The sequence below is a fragment of the Vombatus ursinus genome, unplaced genomic scaffold, assembly GCF_900497805.2.
Source record: "Vombatus ursinus unplaced genomic scaffold, bare-nosed wombat genome assembly UNPS02014784.1, whole genome shotgun sequence".
NCBI classification, from domain to species: Eukaryota; Metazoa; Chordata; class Mammalia; order Diprotodontia; family Vombatidae; genus Vombatus; species Vombatus ursinus.
The window spans coordinates 23,980,479-24,006,172 of NW_020954562.1; the positions used below are offsets into that span (position 1 = coordinate 23,980,479).

Sequence of the window (25,694 nt, forward strand, 5' to 3'; positions counted from 1 at the left end):
TGCCTAAAACCCTGAGAGGTTAAGGCTTTCATGGCAAGAATGAGTCAGAGGTAGGATTTGAACCTGCATATTTCTGACTCTGAGATTAACTCCTGCCTACTATACCAAGCTGGCACTTAATACATAGTAGGCATTTCAAAAATGCTAGTTGATTAATTAGTTGTTTGGTTGAAGCAATTTTTTAAAAAAAGAATAAATGAAGTCTAGCATTTTACAGCACATCGTTCTTTCACTTTAAATATCTCACTAACATATTTCTTAATAATCCAACATTCCTACAAATCTGAAAATAGTATGCACATCTATCATAGCTACTATAGTACTTTAAAATGAACTTAGTTTTTACTGATGGATTAATATATTTAATACATACGTGTCTTTCTAGCAGAATCTTCCACAAATAGAGAAGAGATGTCTTCATCTACCCCTGCTTCATTCTTAGCGATACAGGTGTATGCTCCTGTATCTTCATAGCGCACATTGCTGATGTGAACTTCGCTGCCATTTGCTGAAAGAAAAAAAGGAAATGCAACTTGTGAACTACAATTTCAGATTTGGTACAGTGCTTTCTGATTACATAGTCACACCGTGCTCTTAGCTCATCCTAATTAAATGTTTTTCCTTCCTGAGTTTGTGCACTAGAAAAATGCCAAATGATTTCAGAAGTATTCAAGTGGTTAGTGAACTCGACGATTACTCTATTTGCTGATAACAGGAACAGAGAATTTCTTTTATAAAGTCTCTTCTTGGATCTTTGTGCTTATTTAAAATTATATGTTTAATATATGAAGCAAATTGCAATGATAAATTCAAAATCTTGCTGTACATGCTACTTTGTTATCTTTTCTTTCCACTTGGTAAAATTATTGAGTTAATGCAAGTTTTTTTACATTATTTTTAATGAGGTAATTTTCAGTATCATAAATGGGACAAAGCATGTCTAAGATATATGCAATGAGTTTACCTCAAATTGCATAACCACAAATGATTATATCAGGAACAGGCTGTGGGCACAGAACAGTGTACTGACATACAAGTAAAGTTTGCTGGTAACATTCTATTCCCATGCATCAAGCATCAAATTATGCCTTACTTTCCCCTTGAAGATATTTCCAACTACTATAGTTCACTGTGATTGCTCTTAATTTGACCACTTAGGCACAGAAACAAAAGGAAACTTCCTCAACTCCTTTCCTCTATATCTCAGAACTTTAATATTTGTCCCACTTAATATGTCCTGTCTCAAAGGCAGTCCTTTTCAAAGCTAACCCTTTCTTCACTTATCTGTATCCATTTTCATATGAAACTATGTAGCAAAAGTATCCAACAAAATCAGGCATGATCTCAGTATAAACTTTGTACTTGAGCTCATGGATCACATATATAAAACTAAATGTACCTTGAAGAGTTAGCTGCTTAGATAGTTTTGGAGTAATGTCAATTCCATTCTTCAGCCATCCAAGCTGTGGTTTGGGTATGCCGTCTGCATGGCAGCGGAGACTAGCTGTTACACCGGGTTCTCTGGCCTGGCTCTCTGGGTACACACGGATAACTGGTGGAACTGAAAAGCAAAAACAAGTGAAAACTGAGTGAGTTTCAAAATAATTTAGTGATATAATATGGTACTGCCAGCATGTCTAATATCGATAATTCAGCTTTTAATTCTGTCACTTAGAAAATTTGTTGTTGTTTAGTTATGCCTAATTCTTCATGACCCTGTTGGGGTTTTCTTGATAAAGATACTGGAACAGTTTGCTAAGACCTTCTCCATCTCATTTATAGATGAGGAAACCGAGGCAAATAGGGTTAAGTAAGTTCCCCAGAGTCATACAGTTAGTAAGTGTCTGAGGCCAAATTTAAATTCAAGAACCTAAGTCTTCCTGAGTCTAATCCTGGCATTCTATCTACTGCACCACCTAGCTGCCTCACATCCCTTACAAAATAGGGAAACATAACCAAAATGAACTGAACATTATGATTGAACAACATTACAAACCTCTAAATTGAGCCAATCATGTAGTGTTCCCATAACTTCCTTAGTGATCATTCACAAATTAAAATATAAACACAAATTAAAATATAAATGCAAGGAAGGTATATGAATCTTGAACTTACTGAAATTATTTTAACTTTTTTTTCACAATATGTTTTTATAAAATAAATTTACAGGTACAAATTTTACCTCAAAATTATTATCAAGATAAGTGCAAATAATTACACAGAATTGATTAAAAACACTCAAATATACAATCTTTCTATTCCAAAATATTCCATATAGTTTACAAATAGACAGATATCTCTAAGTTTCAAATGAAGTAGCATTTAGAAACATAAATTGATTTAACTGTTTTAGCAGAATTTGCTAAACTATTATCATCATTTCACATGGTGCTAAATATGGAAACTATTGATTAGATATCCTGTATAAAAATAAAAATTTAAAAATGGAAGTCCAAAATGTATAATTTTATCAAATTTAGACATCTCATTCATTATTTTTGGTAAAATAGTAACTCCTCTTACATCTAATAAGGAGCAATTATTTTAATATATTAACTTAGAAATTCAGTAGCATCCCTACTCAACATTAATAGGTAGCATTGTGATAAGTTCGACAGAAAGAACATAATTTCTGTTGTGGACAGATAGCATTCGGTAAATTATATAATAGGACAATAAAATGGTAGAAAAATTAAAATGTCATCAATGAACATTTATGGATATAAAAAGTAAAGAAATAAGAATAATATGCTTATAGACAATTCATTTCAATTCAACTAATACTTATTAAATGCAGACAAAAAGTAAATCTCATGACCTGGGGATGTCCCACTAGCCTGAACTTACTATTTTTCTGTTAAAATACTGAGAAATATTTAGTATTTTCTTAAATTTGCTTTATGTGTTATGTATTGTACCTTAACTGTTCATGTAAAATTACACATATGTTCCATTTTACTCATCAACCTATTTTCTATGTACATGCATACACATAAACAGACAAATGTATGTGCATACACAGACATACTTGCATAGTTTCTTACCTATTTTTCCTCCCTTTCATGATCTTCCACCTATTACTCCCTTTTCTATTACCCACTATCTCCTATCATTTACAAAGTATATTTTAAAACACTGAGCTGTATTTTGTTTCTGCCTAAGGTATATGAATCTTGAACTTACTGCTTGTCCGTTATCATACATTCAATTTTATTACCACTTTCTAAAGCACAAGTACCAAGTATCATTTTATTGTTTTTATATTAAAGTTCCCTCATGCATGCAACATTTCTTTAAAAATAAATGTGAGTGAATGAGTGTTAATGAACACCTATCTATGACTATGTGTGCTTATATGTGCGTGTTTTTAAGTCTTATTAAAGGGGATCTATGCAGGTACATGAATGTCCATATACCCAAATCTTTGGGAATTGGAAAGGATATCAGAGGGACATCTAGCCCAATTAATAAAGGAAGAAATCACATAATAAAATATACAATAGTTATTTGTCCAGTCTTGGCTTAAAAGCCTCTAAGGAAAACAACTGCCTCTCAAGCAAATCATCTTCTTTTGGACAGCTCTAATTGTTATGGAGGTTTTTATTGGTTTTTGTTTTGTTTATTTCCTGACCTCAAGCCTAAACTGGTGCTTTTGCATCTTCCAGCTGTTGCTTCCATAGGGTTTTTCCCTGGAGAGCCAACATAAAAAGACTGCACCTCTTCCCCATAACAGCCTTTTAAACTCTTGAAGAAATGGAACCAAGATTACAGGAAGCAACTAGCTGAACTCTTTCAATATTCCCTTCCAAACAAATTTAACATAACACCTCAAATCAAATTTTGGCACAGCAGAGCCAATAAAAGGTCAGGTTAAGACATTCTTTCAATATAAGAAAACTTAGGAGGTCAATAGGGGGAGGCTTTTTCAGAGTGCTCTTAGAGCAGCAAACACGGTCTCAACAGTAGCAGCAGCAGCTTTGGGAGCTCTCAGCCCAGATATGTGGAGGGGGTGGTGAATAATTAATCAGAAGGAGATTACAGGGGACCCTTTGTTGGCACTGGGTACAGCTAGAACTGACTGGCAACTCTATTGTTCATATGTAGTTGCGAATCCTGGTCACCTTACCAAAGCAAAGAGGAGCACTAATATTTGTGGCTACAAGAGATCAGGGGCCATTCCTGGGTAGAGATCAGAGGACAGATCAGGAGAGCAATGATCTCTCCCAGAATCACAACACCCTAGAAGCACCAAAAACATGCAAACCCCCAGAACTAGTTATGTAAACTACAGCACACACATACACCCTCCCAAAAAAACTGAACCTAGGGAAATGCCACCCCACTCCACATATAGTTCAAAGTCAAGAAATAGGCTAGGAAAATGAGTAAACAATGAAAAAGAACTTGACCAAAAAAAGCTACTAAAGTGGCAGGAAAGACCAAGATATAAACTCAGAAGAAGACAACAATGGGAAATAGCTACAAGCAAAGTCTTAATTTAAAAAAAAAAGCTATCCCAAGAGAAAATAAAAATGGGAAAAGGGCTCACATACACAAAAACATTTATAGCAGCTTTTTTTGTGGTGGCCAAGAATTGGAAATTGAGGGGATACTTATCAATTGGGGCATGGCTGAACAAATTGTGGCGTATGAATGTAATAGAATACTATTCCATAAAAAATGATGAGCAGGTGGATTTCAGAAAAACATGGGCTTACATGAACTGATGCTGAATGAAGTGAGCAGAACCAGGAGAACACAGTACACAGTAACAGCAACATTGTGCAATAACTAACTTTTACCAACTTATTTCTTCTTAGCAATGCAAGGAGCTTTCCACATCCAGAAAAAGAACTATGGAGTCTGAATTCAGATCAAAGCATACTATTTGCTCTCTCTCTCTCTCTGGTTTGTTTCTTCTTTCCCATGGTTCCTCCCATTGGTTCTAATTCTTCTTTACAACATGACTAATGTGAAAATATGTTTAATATCAATGCATATGTAGAGTAATTATCAGATTGCACACCATCTTGGGTGGGGGGAGGAAAGGGAGGAGGAGAAAATTTGGAACTCAAAATCTTATGGAAGTGAATGTTGAAAACTAAAAATAGTTTTAAAAATAAAAAATTAATTAATATTAAAAAAAATAAGAGCCACTCTCCAAATAATAATCAAAAGATATGAAGAGCTTACAGATGAAGTAACCAAAACTCTCTATAGCCATATGAAAAAATGCTCTAATTCACTATTGATTTGAGAAATATAAATCAAAACAATTATACCTCATACCTATTAGATCAGCTACTAAGACAGAAAAGGGAAATGACCAATGTGAGGGGTATAGAAAAAATTAAGATATTAATGCACTGTTGTGATGTTCACAGTTGTAAACTAATTCAACCACTCTGTAGAACAATTTGGAACTATGCCCAAGGGGCTAATAAACCACACATATCTTTTGACCTATCAATACAATTACTAGGTCTAAAAAGGAAAAGGACCTATATGTACAAAAATATTAATATCAGTTCTTTTCTGGTGGCAAAGAATTGGAAGAGGATGGGATGTCAATCAACTGAAGAACTGCTGAACAAATTGTGGTTTGTGATTATGATGGAATTTATGCCCTCAGAAAAACTGGGAAACACTTACATGAACTGATGCAAAGTCAAATATACTGTGTACAAAGTAACAGAAATACTGTAAGACAATCAACTGTGAATGACTTAGCTAATCTCAGCAATCTAATGATCCAAGACAACTCTGAAGGACTTATGATGAAAAATTCTATCCTTCCGCAGATAAAGAACTGATGGTGTCTGAATACAGATTGAAGCATATTTTTTTACTTTATTTTTTAGGGTTTTTTTGTCTATGTTTTCTTTTAGAACATGACTAACATGGAAATATTTTGCATGACTATCCATCTGTAACTTTTATCAAATTGCTTGCCTTCTCAATGGGGGTGGGAGGTGCAAAGGGAGGAAGGGAGAGAATTTGGAGATCAATGTTTTAAAAATGAATATAAACATTTTCATAGTTTATTATTTTAACAAAAAATACAACTGAATATATATCACAGGTCACATGAAACTATACACAATGACATTTTCTCTGCATAGTAACAAACATTGATGTATACTTGGATTCAGAAATGGATTATCTGTAACCCTTTAAAATGCAGTTTGTTTCAATGTTTAAGCAAGTCATAAAATAAAGGATTTTTCAAATAAATCAATAACATTAAGAATAAGCAAGATGTATTTGTGATCAGTTTTTCCAAGATGGTCATTTCTTGAAGATGTTAAATTTATTTGTTTTGTAAGAAGCTGCCTTGTCTTCAACTGATTCAGGGTAAAATGTCAGAAGCGTTCCTTATCTGATGAATCCTGTTAATATTCTCTCTTGTCCCTTTTCCAAAAGATTCTTATTAAAAAGTGACAATTTGGGGACTAGAGAGGCTGTTTGAACAAATCCCCAATCCCTGTCCTTACTAAAACTCACAGAAGACTTCCACCATTTTCCAAGGTATTTTTCAGCCAATCAAAAGCTCACATTATCTTCTAAACCCAGCCACAGCTGTGCTTTGGGACAAGTACTTTTGTGAAAACAGTAGAGATGAAGCTAAAACAACAAAATGGAAGGCATCTCTGAGAGCCTGGAAAGTACTTTGGGACAGGCAATATTCACTGCACCTCAGTTTTCCTGTTGCTCTCTTTTTTATTTTTTTTTGAGATCAAATTAGTATTTGTTATTTTTTTGCTTAATTTATAGATTATTTTTATTTATTCATATATTCATTTATTTATTTTTTATTTGTTTGTTTATTTATTTATTTTTAGTTTTCAACATTCACTTCCATAAGATTTTGAGTTCCAAATTTTCTCCCCATCTCATCCCTCCCCTCACCCCAAGATGGCATGCATTCTGTATACCCCTTCCCCTAATCTGCCTTCCCTTCTATCTCACCATCCCTTCTCACCCCTTCCCCTTCTACTTTTCTGTAGGGCAGGATAGATTTCTGTACCCCATTTGCTGTATTTCTTATTTCCCAGTTGCATGTGAAAACAATTTTTTTAACATTTGTTTTTAAAACTTTGTATTTCAAATTTTCTCCCTTCTTCCCTCCCCACCCCCCCTCATTGAAAAGGCAAGCAACTCAGTACAGGTTATACATATATAGTCATGCAAAACACTTCCATAGTAGTCATATTGTGAAAAACTGAGTATATTTCTCTTCATCCTATCCCAACCCCCATCTATTCTATTCTCTCTCTTTTCACCCTGTCCTTCCTCAGAAGTGTTTGCTTATGATTACCCTCTCCCCCAATCTGCCCTACCCTCTATCATTTCCCTGCTCTCTTGTCCCCTTTCCCCACTATTTTTCTGTAGAGTAAGATAGATTTCCATATCCAATTGAGTGTGTATATTATTCCCTCCTTAAGCCAAATCTGATGAGAATAAGATTCACTCATTCCCTCTCACCTTCCCCCATTTCCCTCCACTGTAAAAACCTTTCCTTGTTTGTTTTATGTGAGATAATTTACCCACTTCCACCTCTCCCTTTCTGCTCTCAGTATAATCCTCTCTTACCATTTAATTTTATTCTCTAAATATCACTGCTTCATCTTGAACTCACCCTGTGCCCTCTATCTATCTATCTATACATATAATTTTTCCCCTCCAACTACTCTAATACTGACACAGGTCTCATGAGTTACAAATATCATCTTTCCATGCAGGAATGTAAACAGTTCAACCTTAATAAGTCTTTTATGATTTCTCTTTCCTGCTTACCTCTTCATGTTTCTCTTGAGTCTTCTATTTGAAAGTCAAATGTTCTATCCAGCTCTGGTCTTTTCATCAAGAATGCTTGAAAGTTCCCTATTTCACTGCATGACCATTTTTTACCCTGAAGGATTATACTCAGTTTTGCTGGATAGGTGATTCTTGGCTGTAATCCTATCTCCTCTGCCCTCTGGAATATTATATTCCATGCCCTCAATGTAGAATCTGCTAAATCTTGTGTTATCCTGATTGTGCTTCCACAATACTTGAATTGTTTCTTTCTGGCTGCTTGCAATATTTTCTCCTTGACCTGGGAACTCTGGAATTTGGCTACAACATTCCTAGGAGTTTTCCTTTGGGGATCTCTTTCAGGAGGTGATTAGTGGATTCTTTCCATTTCTATTTTGCCCTTTGGTTCTAAAATATCAGGGCAGTTTTCCTTGATAATTTCTTGAAAAATGATGTCTAGGCTCTTTTTTTTATCATGGCTTTCAGATAGTCCAATAATTTTTAAATTATCTCTCCTGGATCTATTTTCCAGGTCAGTTGTTTCTCTAATGAGATATTTCACACTGTTTCCTATTTTTTTCATTCTTTTGAATTTGTTTTACAATGTCTTGATATCTCATAAAGTCACTAGCTTCCAATTGCTCTATTCTAATTTTTAAGGAAGTATTTTCTTCAAAAGCTTTTGGACTTCCTTTTACATTTGGCCAATTTTGCTTTTTAGGGCATTCTTCTCCTCATTGGCTTTTTGGACCTCTTTTGTCATTTGAGTTAGGCTATTTTTTAAAGTATTATTTTCTTCAGTATTTTTTTGGGGTCTCCTTTAGCAAGCTGTTGACTTATTTTTCATGATTTTCTTGCATGACTCTCAGTTTTTCCTCTACTTCTCTTACTTGCTTCTCAAAATCCATTTTGAGCTCTTCTCTGGCCTGGGACTAATTCATATTTTTCTTGGAGACTTTGGATGTAGGAGCTTTGACTTTGTTGTCTTCTTCTGGTTGTATATTTTGATCTTCTTTGTCACCAAAGTAAGATTCTATGGTCTAACTCTTTGCACTGCTTGCTCATGATCCCAGACAATTACTTGAGTTAAAAAGTCTTTGTTAAGGTAGGGGTCTGCTTCCAGTGTGGAGAATGTACTTTCCCAAGCTTCGGGGGTTTTGTGCAGCTGTTTTCAGAGATACTTCTAAGGACTTGTAAATTTTCACTTCTTCCAAGGTGCTGTGATCAAGGGCGAGATGTTTCCTCCTTTCCTGTCCTATGCTCTGGTCTATGAGTGGCCACAAACACTCTTTTCTGTCTTGAATCTGTGAGGAGGGTTTCTTCTCCACCACCACTACAAGCTCTACCATGCCAGTGCTCCTCCTAGCCCCAGGATTGCCACTTAGAACTGTGATCCAGATCCAACCACAGCCAAAGCAAGAGAATCCCACATCAGCAGAGAGATCCCTGCAATCCCCCTCTGATCAGCCCCTTGATTCCCCCTCAGTCTGTGGGCCAGAAGCTCAGGAAACTGCTGCCGCCCTGGGGCCAAGCTCAGGGACTGGGGCTGCTTCTCTCTCTCACTGCAAATACAGACTTTCCCTACTGATCTTCTTAGTTGTCTTTGGCGTTCCTGCCTTGAGAAGTCTGGAAACTGCCACAGCTGCCCGTGATTCAGTCCTCTTAGGCCTGCTCCAGGTTCACTGAGGCTTGTTTTATCTGTGTGCCCATGCCAAACTATGCTCCTCTCCCCGTTTGGTGCGATATACCTTTCCAATCAACCATCCAGGCTGTCTTGGGCTATAAATTTGTTTCACTCTCCATTTTTGTAGGTTCTACTGGTTTAAAATTTGTTTAGAGTCATTTTTAATAGGTATTTGGAATGGTTTGGGGGACAGCTCAAGCTAGTCGCTGCTTTTACTCTGCTATCTTGGCTCCACCCTCACTGTTGCTCTCTTTCTGGGGGAAGGCAGGACCACAACACAGAATGCACTTGCTTCCATGATCTGAGTATTGTCAATGCTGCCCTGCTTTCTGATTCAGTTGATAGAAAGAACCATTGATGACTCAAAGATGCCCAAAGACAAAATTGAGGTTGCCATTCACACTCAAACTACTTGCCACATCATTGCCTTCTTGAAAAGACCCTTGGGTGGTCATCTAAACAGTGCCACTCTCCTGGCTCATCAGTCATTCAACATGGAAGTGTGGGAGTGCTTAGGGGTGTGTCAAAAGGAAAAACCTTAAAGATGGCAGCCAACTGTAAACAGTCAACTTCAGTGGATCCTCGGGGCACTATGATCCCAGATTTTGGCTTTCTTTAGAGTACCTTTTTGAAAATTTTGAATGGAAGTGAGTTAGGCTCCTCAGCAGGTACCACTCACAGACAGAGATGGAAAGAGTGATGGTGTTGGTGCATCCATGGGGGAGGTGGTGGAGCCCCGAGTGTACAGTGAGGTGCAGGTGGTGACAGTAACACCAACATGCCTGCTGTTGAGGGTGGTGTTGGAGAGGATGGGATTGTCAGTGGAAAACTTGCCCCAGATCCTGAATTACTGGAGTTGCCTTTGCCATCTGATCTTCACTGCTTTCAAAGGCAGAGTGCTGTGATTTTTTGTTTTTTCCTCTCTTCCTTGGAGCCAGTGGAACTTGGCCCTTGTCAATCTGGTCCATCAGCTTTTACTCTTCAATTAGCCTCTTCTCTATGCATTCTTTGGTGATTTTCTGCCTCTTTTAACTTTGTGGGGACTATATGCAAAGGGTTATAAAACTGTGCATGCCCTTTGACCCCACAATAATACTAGGCCTATATCCTAAAGACAGCAAAGTGGAAAAGGACCTGTATATACAAATATATTTATAGCAGCTCTTTTTGTGGTAAAGAATTAGAAATCAAAGGCATGTCTGTCAATCAGGGACTGGATGAACAAGTTGTGGCATATGTTTTTGATGGAATACTACTGGAAGGAGGCAGGTGGTTCCATAAAAACATGGCCACACTTGCAGGAACTGATGAAATGTGAAGTTAGAAGAACTAGGAGATCACTATGCATGGTAACAGCAATGTTGTAATGATGATCAAATGTGAAAAATGCTCTGACTGATACAATGATCCAAGACAATTCCAAAGGACTCATGAAAAAATGCTGTCTACCTCCAGAGGGAAAACTGATAAACTTTGAGTACAAAATGAAGTATAATTTTCTCTTTGTTTTTCTTGCTTTTTGAAATAGCTAATATAGAAATATGTTTTGTATAAGTTCATACATAGAATTGATATTTTATTTCTTGTCTTCTCAGTGTGCAAGGAGAGGCTGGGAGGAAGAAAGAGCAATTAGAACTCATAATTTAAAAAAAAAGAATGTTTAAAATACATAAACAATATATTTAATTAAAAAACACTATGAAGTCTTGAAGACAATTATTATGCCCTTTCATCCCATTCTTTTTTTTTCATGTTGCACATGCCTAGTTCCTTCAACCAATGCCTCCTACATCTTGAGCTCAAGGCTCACCACCATTTTAGTTGCCCTCCTCTAGATACTTTTCATCTTATCTATGGCCTTCTTAAAATAGAATGCTCAGAACCGAACACAATACTCCAGATGACGAGTATGGAGGAATTATTGCCTACCTGTCCCTGAAAGCTTTGTGTCTCCTAATGTAGTCCAAAGTTGCAAGAGCTTTATTGGCTGCCACATCATCCTGCTGACAAATATTGAACTTGCAGTCCACTAAAATCTTCAGATATATTTTCACACCAAATGCTGTCAATCCATACCTCCTCCATATTATACTTATGGATTTGATTTATTTTTTGTACCCAAGTGTATAAGACTTTATCTTTACTGGATTTCATTTTATTATTTTCTGCCCAATGCTCAAGCCTGTCAAAATCCTTTTGTATCTGGACTGTCATCTACTATGTTAGATATTCCTTACAGCTTTGTGTCATCTAAAAATTTGATGAGCAAACTATTTTTTTTTTATCCAAGACAATGAACAAAAATGTTAAACATCACAAGTTCAAGAACAAATCCCTGGAATAATCCACCGGACACCTCCTGTGACATTGACACTGAACCAACTGACAACTATACTTTGAGTCTGGTTATTTGAACAGTATTGAACCCATGTGATTATATTATTTCTGATCCATATCTCTCCATTTTCTCCACAAGAAAAGTATAAAATATTCTGTCAAGGACTTGCTAAAATCTAAATAAACTATATCTACAGCATTTCCCCTCAACTATTAGTTTAATAATCATCAAAAAAAAGGAATGAAGTTAGGCTTGGAATTATTTCTTTTTGAAGTAATGCTGGAGTTTTATAATTATTTCTTTCCTTTTATAGATATTTTCCAGCTGTCTATTTAATGATCCTTTCAAGTTAAACTTACCAACTTTTGGTTTGCAGGATATTTTATCTTCCTTTTTATAAAAAAGGTGGACATTTACAGTTTTCCAATTTTGTGGTATTTATGTTTTCCATGATTTTTAAAATATCATTTACAATAGTTTTAGAATCACAATTTTTTTCTGGATCCAAGGATATAGTCCAATTAACTGTGTGAGTTGGATTAATTAATTAATTAATTAATTAGTTAAGAATTCCTCAAGTCATTGTTAATCTTTTTGTTGTTGTTCTATCATGTCCAGCACATGAGAAAAAAAGCAAAAAGAGAGAAGGGAGAGGAAAAGAGATAAACACTGGCAGCGTATTTTTACTTGGGCATGAATGTGAATACTGTTCTTTATTTTTAGCCAGTGGGCCCAAAAGTGTCTATCATTTGGATGCAGAGGGCATGCCAATACTATTGAAGTTTTTTAATTTGGACAAAAAGATGAGATTATATGTACATTGCTCCATGAAAAGTATAAAACTGGAAATGTGACAAAGACAGAAAAAATGGCTGCTAATCTGCTTGGGTAGGGAAGGAGTCTATACACTATCTTAAATATGTTACCGGCAGAGATTGTAGGTCCTGTATGGTTACAAATTAAAAGTAAATAAACAAAAGGCATTTTGGTTGGTTTAAAGAAGAGGATCTCCAATCACTGGATCAGCATCTATAGATTAAATCTTCTAGTAGATTTCAAAACCTTACTTGCTAGCTCTCTAAGCCAGGAGTTGAGAAAGAGAGGGAACTTCTCTGCTCTATCACCTCATTATTGTTCCCCCTTGATTCTCAGAGATAGAAAAGCATACCTGTCCATGCTGGCACCATGATTGATCTTTCTTCCTCATATTTATTCTGATTTATTTATTTATTTGTTTATCTATCTATCCATCTATCTATCTATCTATCTATCTATCTATCTATCTATCTATCTATCTATCTATCTATCTATCTATTTAATTCCCCCTTCCCTGATGATCATATGTCTTTGAGAAAATGAACATTAAATCCACTTCAGACAAAGTTTAAGGATTCCCAGTTTAGAGATTCCCCTACCCCCAAAACAAAAATTAATGTCTTTAAAGTACGATACACACATACACACACACACACACACACACACACACACACACACACAGAGTAGGAGAAGAAGCCTGGAGCTAAGAAGACTAGCCCAGGCCAAGTGGCAGCTGAGCCATGGTTGGGGGCCATGGTGTAGCTGGGGACTGAGGACAAGAGGAGCTGAAGAAAACCTGTAAATAGCTGCAGTGTTGCTGAGAGAGACTCAATTCAACCCTTGAGTTTCCAGTCTGCCTCTCTTGGATCCCTGGGGAATAGAGCTGTTTGCTCCCCAAGAAGGGGAGCACTCCTACCAGTTGGACAAGAGCTGCTCAGACCAGCAGGATCTAGCATCTGGGCCAGCTGTTTAAGGTGAGATCTAACACACTCAAGAATGAAAATTATGAATTATGGGAGTTCCATCTTTCTAGCCTGTTTGTCAATACTTCCATGCTATCACAAAGCTAACCTTGACCATAGGGGACTTACCCATTGAAGAGGTCATCATGGCCATAATGCACAACACCCAAGTCAGAGAAGAGTTCGCTAGCTTCCCTGAAATCACTGAGCTCAATGTGGGAATCACACAAAATGTGATTCTAAAACTACTGTAATTGTTACCCTATTCTGGTCAGAATCCAAGATTCACTGTTCTGGGAAATGTTCAGTCAGAAGAATCCCCTGTCCTCCTCCCATGACAAGAAAAAGCCATTCTTTGTGGATCATGACAGCTTCCTCCTGCATTTTATGTTAGTCTATATGAGAGACCACCAGACAGTCATGCTAGATCACTTTCCAAAGTGGAGACAGCTCAAGATTCTGGCCCCTGGGACTGGGAACAACAGCTCAATGGCAGTTGATTCCAGGGGAAATGACTTGGAAGAACAATACCCCAACTATGCCTCCAGGTCTTCTGCCTCAGCAGAGGCCCAGCAGCTGCCCAGGAACAATTGGGGCCAATGCTGTGGCCACTAAAAGGGAGGTTACATCACCCTTGGCTACTGGAATTCTCATACCCTAGGCTATACCCTATACTCAAACTGATGCCAAATTTCATAGTATGGTCCAAATCATGGTGTGTGGCAAGATCACTGGTCAAAGAAGTATTTGGTGAAACTCTGATCAAGAGTCAGGACCCCCACTGCCTTCCCAAGCAGTATACTTCTTACTACTACTTCAAATAGAACTATCTTGATTAGAACAAGCCTTTGAAAAATCAGCCAATGCTGGCTTCCACATCGTGACATCCAATTCCAAAGGTCAGGTCCGTGCTCAGTACCAGGCCAATGACAAAATCTGGACCTCTTACACAGAGTATTTTTTTTTTAACCATGAGTGATACTTTAAAACAAACAAACAAACAAAAAAATCACTCAACAAAATAGTTTCCTCCACAAAGTTTCCTCCTCCCTTCCCACCGTGGGCCAGTGCCAACTTTTTTCTTTAAAAAGAGACCCTGGTGCATCTGGTTCTTGTCCTTCCTGGCTCTCTGTCGCGAAAGTCATTCCTAATGCTCCACTCACTTCTCCTCTCCAGCACCTTCCTTGCTTCTGACCCTGGTCACTGGGAGCTCCCAAGTTCCCCTTGGATCAGGGTTTTGGGTGGCAACTTTGGATGGCAACTTTTGGGCAAGCTCTGTCACAGTCTCTGATGTATACATGTGTACATATTGCTAGAGTGGGTCAGGGAACCCCTACTACAACTCAGCACCTTCTCTTGGATTTGCTTGTGCACTTTGCAATTTGTATAACCTGATGCTTTAGGCCCTGGGTAGGGTGGTCAAGGGATCCAGCAGCTCCCAGATTCCCTATCCAGAAATATCTTCACATGTAATGGTCCTGCAAGGTGAACTAGAGGAAGATGGTAGCCCCTGAGGGCCGTAAGTAGCTAAGAATTTGTTGGGGATAGAAGGCTTGGGAAGGGGAAGGGGGATTTCTGGCAAAGGTCAGTGAAATTGATATAGGGGAGAGGGGAGGAAAGGGAATGGGCATTCCAGAGGATCTACATCTTGGTGGTACTCATAGGCTGCAAAGTGCAAGGTAAGTTAAGGGATCAGGGTGAACAACGGCAAATAAAGGCCTGTGACCTTTGGAAAGTCCCATATTGACCAGAATGTGGAGAGAGTAAAGGGCTCCTCAGCCTGGGTGGGGAAAGGCCTCCCCTGTCTGTCTGCAGTGTCTCTCACGATGATGACCAGTGCTTTCTGTGTTGCTTGGTCTAAGGCTGTCAGGGCCCTGGCACTTACTGGGCACATACAATAAAGGAAGAAACAATAAAGAGCCCTCCCTTAAAAAAAAGGTATAAGATCCACCTTTTTTCAGTTCTAGGGACACTTTTCTAAACAATGACATTCACTGTATATGAGGATTGACCTTCAGCAAATTTAATATGGACAGGCTTTCCAAAGCCAAGATGCAAGTGATATAAGGAGTATTACCCAAGAGATGTATCATCAGAAAAAGAGGTGGGCTGGTCATGTCATGAAAGTACGGGATGACAAATGAACAGATACACTGCACCTGTATCCACAAAATGTAAAAAAACCAGAGGAAATCTTCTGGCCTATTGGCTGTGTCCTCTGTGGAGAATCAATGGGACAATGTGTACAAAAATAGTACGTAATGAGAAGGTAAGAGTAGATCATGATTCATTAGAGACTACCTCTATTAGTGAGATCTACTCATTAGAGTATTAAAATATAACATTTTACAATGCAGGTAGTTGACACTGGCTAGCAGTCAACTGTACGATCTAAAATTAGAGCATTTGTGTTAGATCATTCCTTTATGACATTCAGAAATTTAGTTGATATTAATTTAATAAAACAATAATAATTTAATAAAACACAACAACATGTTTTGGCTTTGTATTTTAATAACATATATTTATATTTTGCTATCTCCTCCCAATAACCCTGTTATGCACGTATCACAAGTATTATTATCCCTGTTTTACAGCTGAAGAAACTGGAACTTAGAAAGATTATGTCACTTCCCTGTGATTTTACATGGTTAGAAAAATAGGAAGTGTTCAATAAAGAGTTTAATTCAAAACCTGGGTGACCACAAGTCCAGTGCTTGAACTTTTGTATCATATTCTATGTATAATTTTAGCTAAAAATATGTACTGGCAACATAAGACTACTAGCAGATGGAAGACAGGTGATATCATGCAGAGAATATTCTGTTGATTATCAATGATTAAGCAAAATCTCTTAAACCTGTTAATTAGGTTGTTTTGGTTTTTTTTTTAGTCTAATAATTTTTGTTATTTTTCATTAAATTACAATAGGGTTTTGAGGAATTTCCAAGTTGCAAAAACAACCCTAAGGTTAAAAAAATAAGCCTCTAAATCCTTAAAGATTTAGTTTAAAATAGAAGAAAAATGGATGTGCTATTTATATGTCATAAAACAGCTGGGCATGGAAAATAGGATTAAGTATTCTAAACAAGTACTCTAGTGTTTACAAGAAGTGCCCCCAGCATGTAGCTGTTCTCAGAACACTGCATGTAACAAAATATTTAAAATTTTTGCATGCCAAAATGTGAAACTATGTCTATGGCTACTGGCTTAAAAAAAAAAAAGTAAATAGCTTTAAAAAAAAACATGCATTGGCTTTTTGACAAAATACGGTCACTGGAAATAATCAGTAACTTATATTTCCTTAAGCTTTAAATAGCCAAATTAATGTTTCCTTTAAATTAGTTTTGTATGAATATTACTACCATTCACAGGAAACCACAAGGTCTGTCCCCCTAACTCCTGTATTATATAGCATAAGATCTCATATACCTCTCTGGTATACTGGGACTCTTTATTGACTTTTTATCATATAATGTATTGCCATCAACTTCCAAGTCATTCAGAAATCATTAATAAACCTGGTTCTTCACTTAAATCCATCTTTGCTCCCTTCTAAACAAAAACACACTTGTACCTTACTGCTCACATTACTGCTCACATTTTGTGTTAACTGAAAATTGAGGATTAGTTTTATTCACTGAGTTTCTTAAGTGAAAACAGATTATCTAGCACATCTAATTAACACTAATAGATCAGGAAAATATGTCTTGGCCAATTTCTTATTAATAATAGATTAAGAAAAATTACAAAGTAAACACTTTTACTAGGTCAAGGCTATGGGAATGGTAATGTTTCTGAATCTGAGATGAGTCATTTTTATTGTAAGGACTTTCAAAAACTGTGGTGGAAAAAATTATATAATCTAATTCCCTATAATAAGACAAAATGAGATTGAATTAGAAATCACTGATTAACCCCCTCTACTGAATGTAAAGGGAAACAGTATTCATTGCAGGAAAGAAAATCCACAGAATTTCAATTTCTGTTCTTTTTTTTCAACCCTAATTCTTTATCCCTTGTTGCCATATTAAGGAATGCATTAATTTTTTGGTAAAATTGATTTATATTAACCAATCATTGTCTTCTGGTGTAAATTTTCATTTTGTGAATGAAGAATCTGAGAACCAGTGTTAAAGTAACTTGGCTAAGGATAAATGATGAATTAGTAACACAAGATGGACTACTACCCATTGTTACTTGGGGCTTTAATTAGGGAATAAATCAATTAGTACCCTTTTGTTCTGATCTGGGCCTGACCTAGCCTAGTTTCTTTAGTTTATACTCAATATTGAAACAAAATGAGACACTTAACCATAGAAATAGAAGGGTATTCAATTTGTATATGCACTGAGAACTTTGGAGTCTAAATGCAGATGGAAGCATACTATTTGCTCTCCTTTTCTTTCATTTTTTTTGTTTTGTTTCTTCTTTCTCATAGTTCCTCCCATTAGTTCTAATTCTTTACATCATGTCTAATGTGAAAATATGTTTAATATGAATATATAAGCAAAGTCTATTTGCATGCTGTCTTTGGGAGGTGGGAGGTAAAGGTGGGGGAGAAAATTCACAACTCACAATCTTACAGAAGTGATTGTTTAAAACTAAAAATAAATAAATTATATATAAAAAAGAAAACAGTTATGCAAAAAAAAAAAAACTTGAAGCTTGAGAAAATGCCCTTCTCCTCTCATACCAGGTACAGAGCTTAACATTAACTTAAAGTTCAAAATCAAGAATTAGTGTGGAAAAATGAGCAAAGAACAACAATTAAATAAAAAAGAACCTGGCCATAAACAGCTACTATGGTAATGGGAAAGATCAAGACACAAACTGTGAAGAAGACAATGAAATCAAAACAGTTAACAGCAAAGCCTCAAAGCAGAACTATCATAGTTGGACTTAAAGATCATAGTCCCCAATATGATGGATATGGAGATAAAAATGACACTAAAAAAGACAAAGATGGGAAAAGTAGCTAAAACAGAATAAGATGAGCAGGGTGTTAAGGTATTTATTCACAAGATATCTAAATAAAGAAACCTACATGAAGATTACAAAATAATCAAACTACTGCCAACAAGTGATCAAAGAAATTACAATAACTTCTGAAACATATGTCTTTACTTTTCTATCCTTACTACATTTTCATGAAAATAAAAATGTACATACAAGTGCAATAATATGTACTTATTCCATTTATTATTAATAGTAAAGGTGATGAAAATGTTAGAAAGGAACAGTTAGCCTTTTGCAAATGTTATTTTATAGTAGATCAAATCTTTATAGTCACTCAACTGGTTGAAAAGTGCAAGATTACACTATTCTTACCGTTTGTTGACTACAGAAAAAAATTGAGTACAGCAAAATTTCTTCATAAAGTCTCTCAATACAGACATAAATGATTTCTTAGAGATTCAAGGGTGGGGAACCTGTGTCCTTGAGGCCACATGTGGCCCTCTAGGCCCTTTGATTGAATCTAAACTTCACAGAACAAATCCCCTTAATAAAAGGATATGTTCTGTAAAACTTGGACTCAGTCGAAAGGCCACACTCAAGGACCTATAACGGTTTCAAACTATTTCCCATAAAGACAAATTTTGAACCAACGTCTTCCATATTCTAGGTCCAATACACTTTCTACTAAAGACAAACAGGTGGCATAGTAGATAGAGCAGTGGGCCTGGATTCAGAAGGACATGAGTTCATATTTGACCTCAAATATTTACTGGCTGTGTGACCCTGGTCAAATCACTTGAACTCTTTTGCCTCAGTTTTCTCAACATGCATGTATGTATGTACAGATCTAATAAGTGTATTATGTATATACACTTACATGTATGTATATGTACACATAGGTCTTTGTCATTTTCATATATACATAATATATGTGAAACATATATGATTCTATGCCATATATATTTGTGTGTATATATACATATATTTATATGTATGTATATATCTATATGTATATATGTATAATATATTTATATGTATATATGCATGAATGTGTGTATGTGTATATATATGTATGTGTATGTATCTATGTGTGTATACGTGTGTATACACACATGTAGATACATATATACACATATATTTCCTATACACATACATACATATATGCATATGCATATATACATGTGTGTGTATGAAAAATGACATAGACCTGATATTATTAAGGAAATTATAGTCTAATGTGGGGGCCAATATAACTACAAATTCTTTTATGGTAGGGTCTATGTCACTTTTCATTTTTCTGGACCCAGCAGAGTGCTTCACACATAATAAATGCTTAATAAAATATTTGTTTAATCAAACAATTTATGAGGTTGAAATCAGTTAGTTTTCAATAATGGGATTTCTTCTATCAACTTCACAAAGCAATAGAATTTAAACCATTATTAGGAATAGTGATATGTGTCTCATTCAACCTGATAAAGTAACACTTACTAGAGTGTTAGCCCTTTTTAGTAAGCAAGACCTTGTTTCAAAATCCACTAATGATACTTAGTTACATGCCCATGGACAAGGTGGTTAAACCTTCTGAGCCTGAGTTTCTTATCTATAAAACAGGATAGGGTTATTGTGTATCTCAAATGAAATAATTCATTAAAGTGTTTTTACAAACATAAAGTGTTATGGATATATCCATGATCATTAGAAAGACCTCTAAAGAAGACTTTTCAGCATGTGCAGAAATAGGTTGAATTAAATGTTGATACTACAGGTGTATATTTTAAAAACCTGATGAACTGATTTCAGACCACTGTCATTTGTTACCTGATTCTCTAGGTGGTTTTCCTTCATGTATGTTGACACAACAAGAATATGTAAATAGGCTGAAAAAAAACAGGGAGCTGAATATTTTGTTCACGTTGCATTGACCTTTATATGCTTGGTTAGCTTATCTCATTTTTTCGTTGCCAGAACAATAAATATTGTGCTGTTATATGTTCTGCATTCCATTTATTATATTCAATTTAGGCCACGTTTTTTGAAAACCTATTTTTTTTTTAGGTCACAAAGGATTAAAAGCAAAAAGCAATCAGCATACCAACAATTTAACCTCATTGACATGCTGCACTTTCAAAAGTAAGTTATTTTCTTTGGTATACATAGTATGAAATATAAATGAAGATTGATGGCTGCTTGAATAAAAAAGTCAATAATTCCCTTGAGAACATTTGATACAATTCCTTATAGTCATTCCCAGTTAGAAAGTACAGACTATGAACTTGGCTCACTCTTCCTATTTGAAATTCATGAAAATAAGTAACATTTAATGATCACCAAACCATTTACCCAGGAGACTTAGACCCAAATTAAAATCAAATCCACACTTGAAGATATCTTATAAAGTTTTGAATTTAGATTGCAGTATGTTTCCAAGTAATTAAGCATATTAAATGCCTTGTTTCAGAATACTGAAGAACCCCCCTAAACAAATGGTATGTGGTTGGATGTACTTGAAAGAGCTTTCTTAAATTAATGTTCTTCAACTTACAGTTGTGTGGTACAGTGGAAAGAGTAATGACCCCAAATTAATTCTCACTTCTGTTGTGACTTTGGGGAAAACACATAGCCTCCCTGAGCCTCAGTGACTTCATCTACAAAATGAAGGGCTTGCACTAGATGACCTCTAAGGTTCCTTCCAATTCTAAAGCTATCATTCTATAATAGACTTTTTCAAAAATAAATTTTACTTAAATTTAAAAATCAACAATTAAATTAAAACAAGTTCTATAGATTGGGGTTTATATTAAAGAAACTTATACCATAAATAGGATGACTAAAGATGTCTTTTATCATTTAAGAAAGGTTAGTTTTTTTAAGAAGCTACTAATGCTATACTGTTGAATTAACTTTTTAAAAGTATGCGTGGAATTGGTAAGATTTAGAAAAAATGAAATTAACACTACCAAAAACAAGTTTATTCCTTTGAAGTTTCATGTTATACAATCAATTGATAATTAGCTGATATTTCATCCAGAAGATGCCAAGCCTTCATCATCTTAGGAAATTTCTATTTACATAAATCTTAGCTCTATCCCACTCATTTGCATTAAGTTAAATGGGTGCCATTTCCAGTCAGTTTTATCTACAAGTTTCTCTTAGTATTCCCATTTCTCCAATAGGTAACAACTAAGAACCTCTTTACTCATCAATCTGTATTGATTCAGAACCACTATCCTAACCCTCCAAAAGTCTTCTGACATGCTACATCTACCTGACTGTCAATCCTATTTAGTTCAGCTGTTCTTCTTCTCTATCTTCCTTTCTCCTTGCCTTCAACTTAAATCTCTGCTCTCATTTATTTCATCCTCTGGTACACAGTGAAATGCTTCTCCTGAAGATATCATACTTCCTATTTCCTTTTTATTTTTTTCCCTTGATCTCATCTGTTCCTATTTATTCAATGATCACACACACACACACACACACCCCTTAAAATTTTCTATATCTCACCCCACTTTGTTTCCCTGAACTCCAGTGCTACAGCTCCAGATGGCAACTGTACATCTTCTTCTGCATGTTTCACTAGAAACAATGTTTCTCAAACTTGAAATTACCTCTAAACTAACCTTTTTTCCAAAATATTTCTATTTCTGTTGACAGCAACTTTGTGAGACTTTAGTTATTTTTTTCATCTACTTCACCAACTCCCACCCATATTTAATGTTCACAAACACCTATTAATTCTATCTCTGCAGCATCCTTCACGTCTGTCTGTCTGTCTCTCTCTAATTCACACTGCTATCCTAGAACAGTCACTTATAATCTTTCACCAAGATTATTTTTTTCAGCTCTGTTCACACATCATATTGTTTAAGGAACAAATTATTATATACAATCACAGTGTTACTTATGTCTAAAATAACATCCTGCCATCTATGTCACTTAAAGATAAAATAACACAAACCAAGCTAAACAACTTTCTAGAGTTGTCAGCTCAGGGGTTATAGATTTTTACTATGTGTGAATAAATCTTCATCAGACATAACTTTTCCTTTCCTTTTTTTTTTACATAGTTTTCAATGGCTCTTAATTTACCTCTCCTTGATCAGTTTTCTAGGTGAGTTGTCTTTGATATCAGATTTCTTATATTTTCTTCTATTTTTTCCAATCTTTTGATCATATTCTAATATTTCTGACTAATAGTTCTTATAGAGTCACTGATTTGTTGGTCTATTTTTGTTTTGAGTGTATCCATTACTTAGGTAAAGTTTACTATTTTTTCCAAGCTATTTATTGTCCTTCCAATTATTTCCTCCTTTTAATTTTTTAAAAAAATTTCTTGTTGCATTTCTTCTAGGTATCCATGTAGTCTTTGTGGAAAATTCATTTTTTCCTTTGAGTCTCTGCTTTCAATTGTTACAGAATTACTCACTCCTTCTTTGAGAGGTGGATTTCTAGGTCTAAAATAATTTTTTATATTGGTCAGTATTTTCTTTGATTTAATCATCTCTCCAGCTTTAGTTTCAGAATTGGAGCTTTGTAAGTACCCTGTGTTTTACTACAGGAGTCTTCTACTCCTGCTGCCTCTAGACATAGAGCTTTACAGATTCTAAGTGTTCTCTGGCCCTTCTCTTATCACATTGGGAGGTTAGGTTTTGCTGATGCTCCCTTTGCTGAAGGCTCCCTTTCTCATTGCTCTCAGGCTTCTGGATGACTTCTTGTGTAGTTTTAGGCAGAAGTTACTGTAGTTTCTCATTTGATTTCCTGATCGGTATTTGGTCTGGTGAGAACTAGAATTGGGCAGGTTATCTCCTGTTCAGACAGCCTCTTGGCCAGAATCTGTCTTCTTCCTTTCACAGCCAAACCGTAGCATCCTGCTTTTGGAAACACCTGGAGTTGGCCATACATCAGTATTTCATACACTGTAGTGAGCATAGTCAAGCTTTTGTCCCTCTGATAGAAGCATCCTACTGCGAGCAGCCTCTGGGGTTGGAAGGAACTGAGCCCAGGGAATTCTGAGCACACCAGACATAACGTTTCCTAAATAAAAACGAAGTAACTGGATTGTAAAAATGATGGCAATTTTATTTGATACTCATAAATGAAGAAAAATATTTTCATTTAGAAGTAAGAAAAACCAAGAAGGAGTGATTTTGTTTTTAAGCATGAAAGGTAGATCAAAGGGAGTGAGGAGATTACCTTTGTGGGGATCTTATCACTGAAATGTTGCCAAGAAACCTTTATTTTTTTTCCTTAAAGGTGGGGGAAACTATTTTTTTTTTCATTTTTACAGAAGATCCATCTTTCTTTCCTTTGACGACAAAGACACAGTCCTTTCTCATACCTTATACTGGAGGACAGATGAGAAATTTCAACAAAAGGACCAAATTCAGTTTTTGTAGATTTTTTTTTATACAAAGACAGCCACTCAACAGATAGACTAAGAACCTGCATTCACATGGCCCTATAGCCTCATTCTCATAGGAACCATTGAAGAACTCAACAGGATGCTTATGAAACCAGTGAACAAAAGATGAAACCTATTGAGCTTTGTCATGTTAAGTGCACTGGATGGGTCTATGTCAGGACTAGAAAATCTGAACTTGCCATTATAAAAAGGAAGTTGGACAGAAGTACTTCCAAATGCCCTCTCAATTTTCTCCACATGCCAAGATAACCACGGTCCTTCTTTTCATCTGCCATAGACCCAACACTGAGAGGTTTTACGTAGACAACAGAAATTATTCATCAGGTGACAAGGAAGTAAGACATTATCATCAGATCCATATGCACTACTACTTTAATAACTAATGTGGCATGAGAAAGGTTTATTCAGCTTTACTTAAGACTCCTTTTAATCGGACTTGGTACAATGTCTCCATGCTAGTGATTTCTGATGGCCAAAAGACACACATGGCTGCTGTCCTCAATCTCACACCATCCCTTATTCCAGGTTTTGTACAGACCTCCCTGAGTCCACTATCTCCTTTTCTGAATGGCCCTTTACATTATCTCTAAAACATTTCTTCCTAAGGTACAAATCTGACCATCTTACTACTCTTTTCAAACATTTTAGTGGCTGCCATAAGATAGAAGATTAACACATTTTGCCTGGCATTAAGTTGCTCCATTCTCACAACACCCTACCTTTTACATTATTTTTTTTTTATATTTCACTAACTCTAAAATCTAGTCAAAATGGACTATTGTTTTTTCCCTGAATTCAATTTGTTGTTACCAGCCTAAGTATATCCATGCAGGCCATCGCCAAAGGTCAACATGAACTTCCTTCTCATTTCTACCATTCAGAATACATTTCCTTAAAAACTAAACTCAGGAATCAACTCTTTCATAAAGCTAGTAAACAGTATTATCACTTTCCCCTCACCACAAAGTTTTTTTTCTAGACTGCACTTTGTATCTCTCCTCCAACCACATCTCACCTTATTAAAAATTATACGCACCTTTACACATATTATAACTCCCTCAGCAGGAGAATGTTAGTTCCTGAGGTCAGAGACTTCCTTTTATTTTATTATTTTTTTAAAATTTTAGTCCTATCTGGGTTTGGATATGAAGTAAAAGATTAATGAAATTTACTGAATTGAATGTATATGGAATATAGTTTAGATTAATCAACAATCATTTATTAAGCACCTAATATGTGCCAGGTACTATATATTAGGCAATGGGGAAAAAAAAGCAACTAACCCTAAACAATCCTTGCATTCTAGAGATTACATACTGCATGCTAGTGTAGGGGAGATGTGTATACAAGTAAATACTAAAGATATACAGACATACAAAATGAACACAAGGTAATATAGTAGGTAGGCAGTAGCCACTGGCAAGGTTGAGGAAAAGTCTCATGAGAGCTGAAAAAGAAATTAAGGAATCTAAGCAGTGCATGTAAAAGGGGTACAATCTGGTTATAGAGGAAATAATTGACAAAGTGATGGAGATGAGAGATGAAATAACAGATGTGAAGGACAGCAAGTGCACCAGTTCAACTGGACAGTAGTATACAGTCAGTCAACTGGTCAACATGCTTTATTAAAGCATTTACTATGTGTCAGTCACATGCCAAGTGCTGGGAAACTCTCTCTCTCTCTCTCTCTCTCTCTCTCTCTCTCTCTCTCTC

The 25,694-nt window shown here is 35.8% G+C and overlaps 1 protein-coding gene across 3 annotated transcripts in view; it reads right to left on the reverse strand.

The window, feature by feature from the left end:
• FSTL5 (follistatin like 5) overlaps positions 1–25,694 on the reverse strand; it is an 856,262-nt gene that overhangs the window by 130,450 nt on the left and 700,118 nt on the right. For all 3 annotated transcript variants that reach the window (XM_027866922.1, XM_027866921.1, XM_027866920.1), the window contains exons 8-9: positions 1,400–1,561; positions 374–508 (exon numbers count right to left, since the gene is read on the reverse strand). In XM_027866922.1, the coding sequence (XP_027722723.1) occupies positions 374–508; positions 1,400–1,561 (297 nt within the window). The remainder of the gene's footprint in view (positions 1–373; positions 509–1,399; positions 1,562–25,694) is intronic.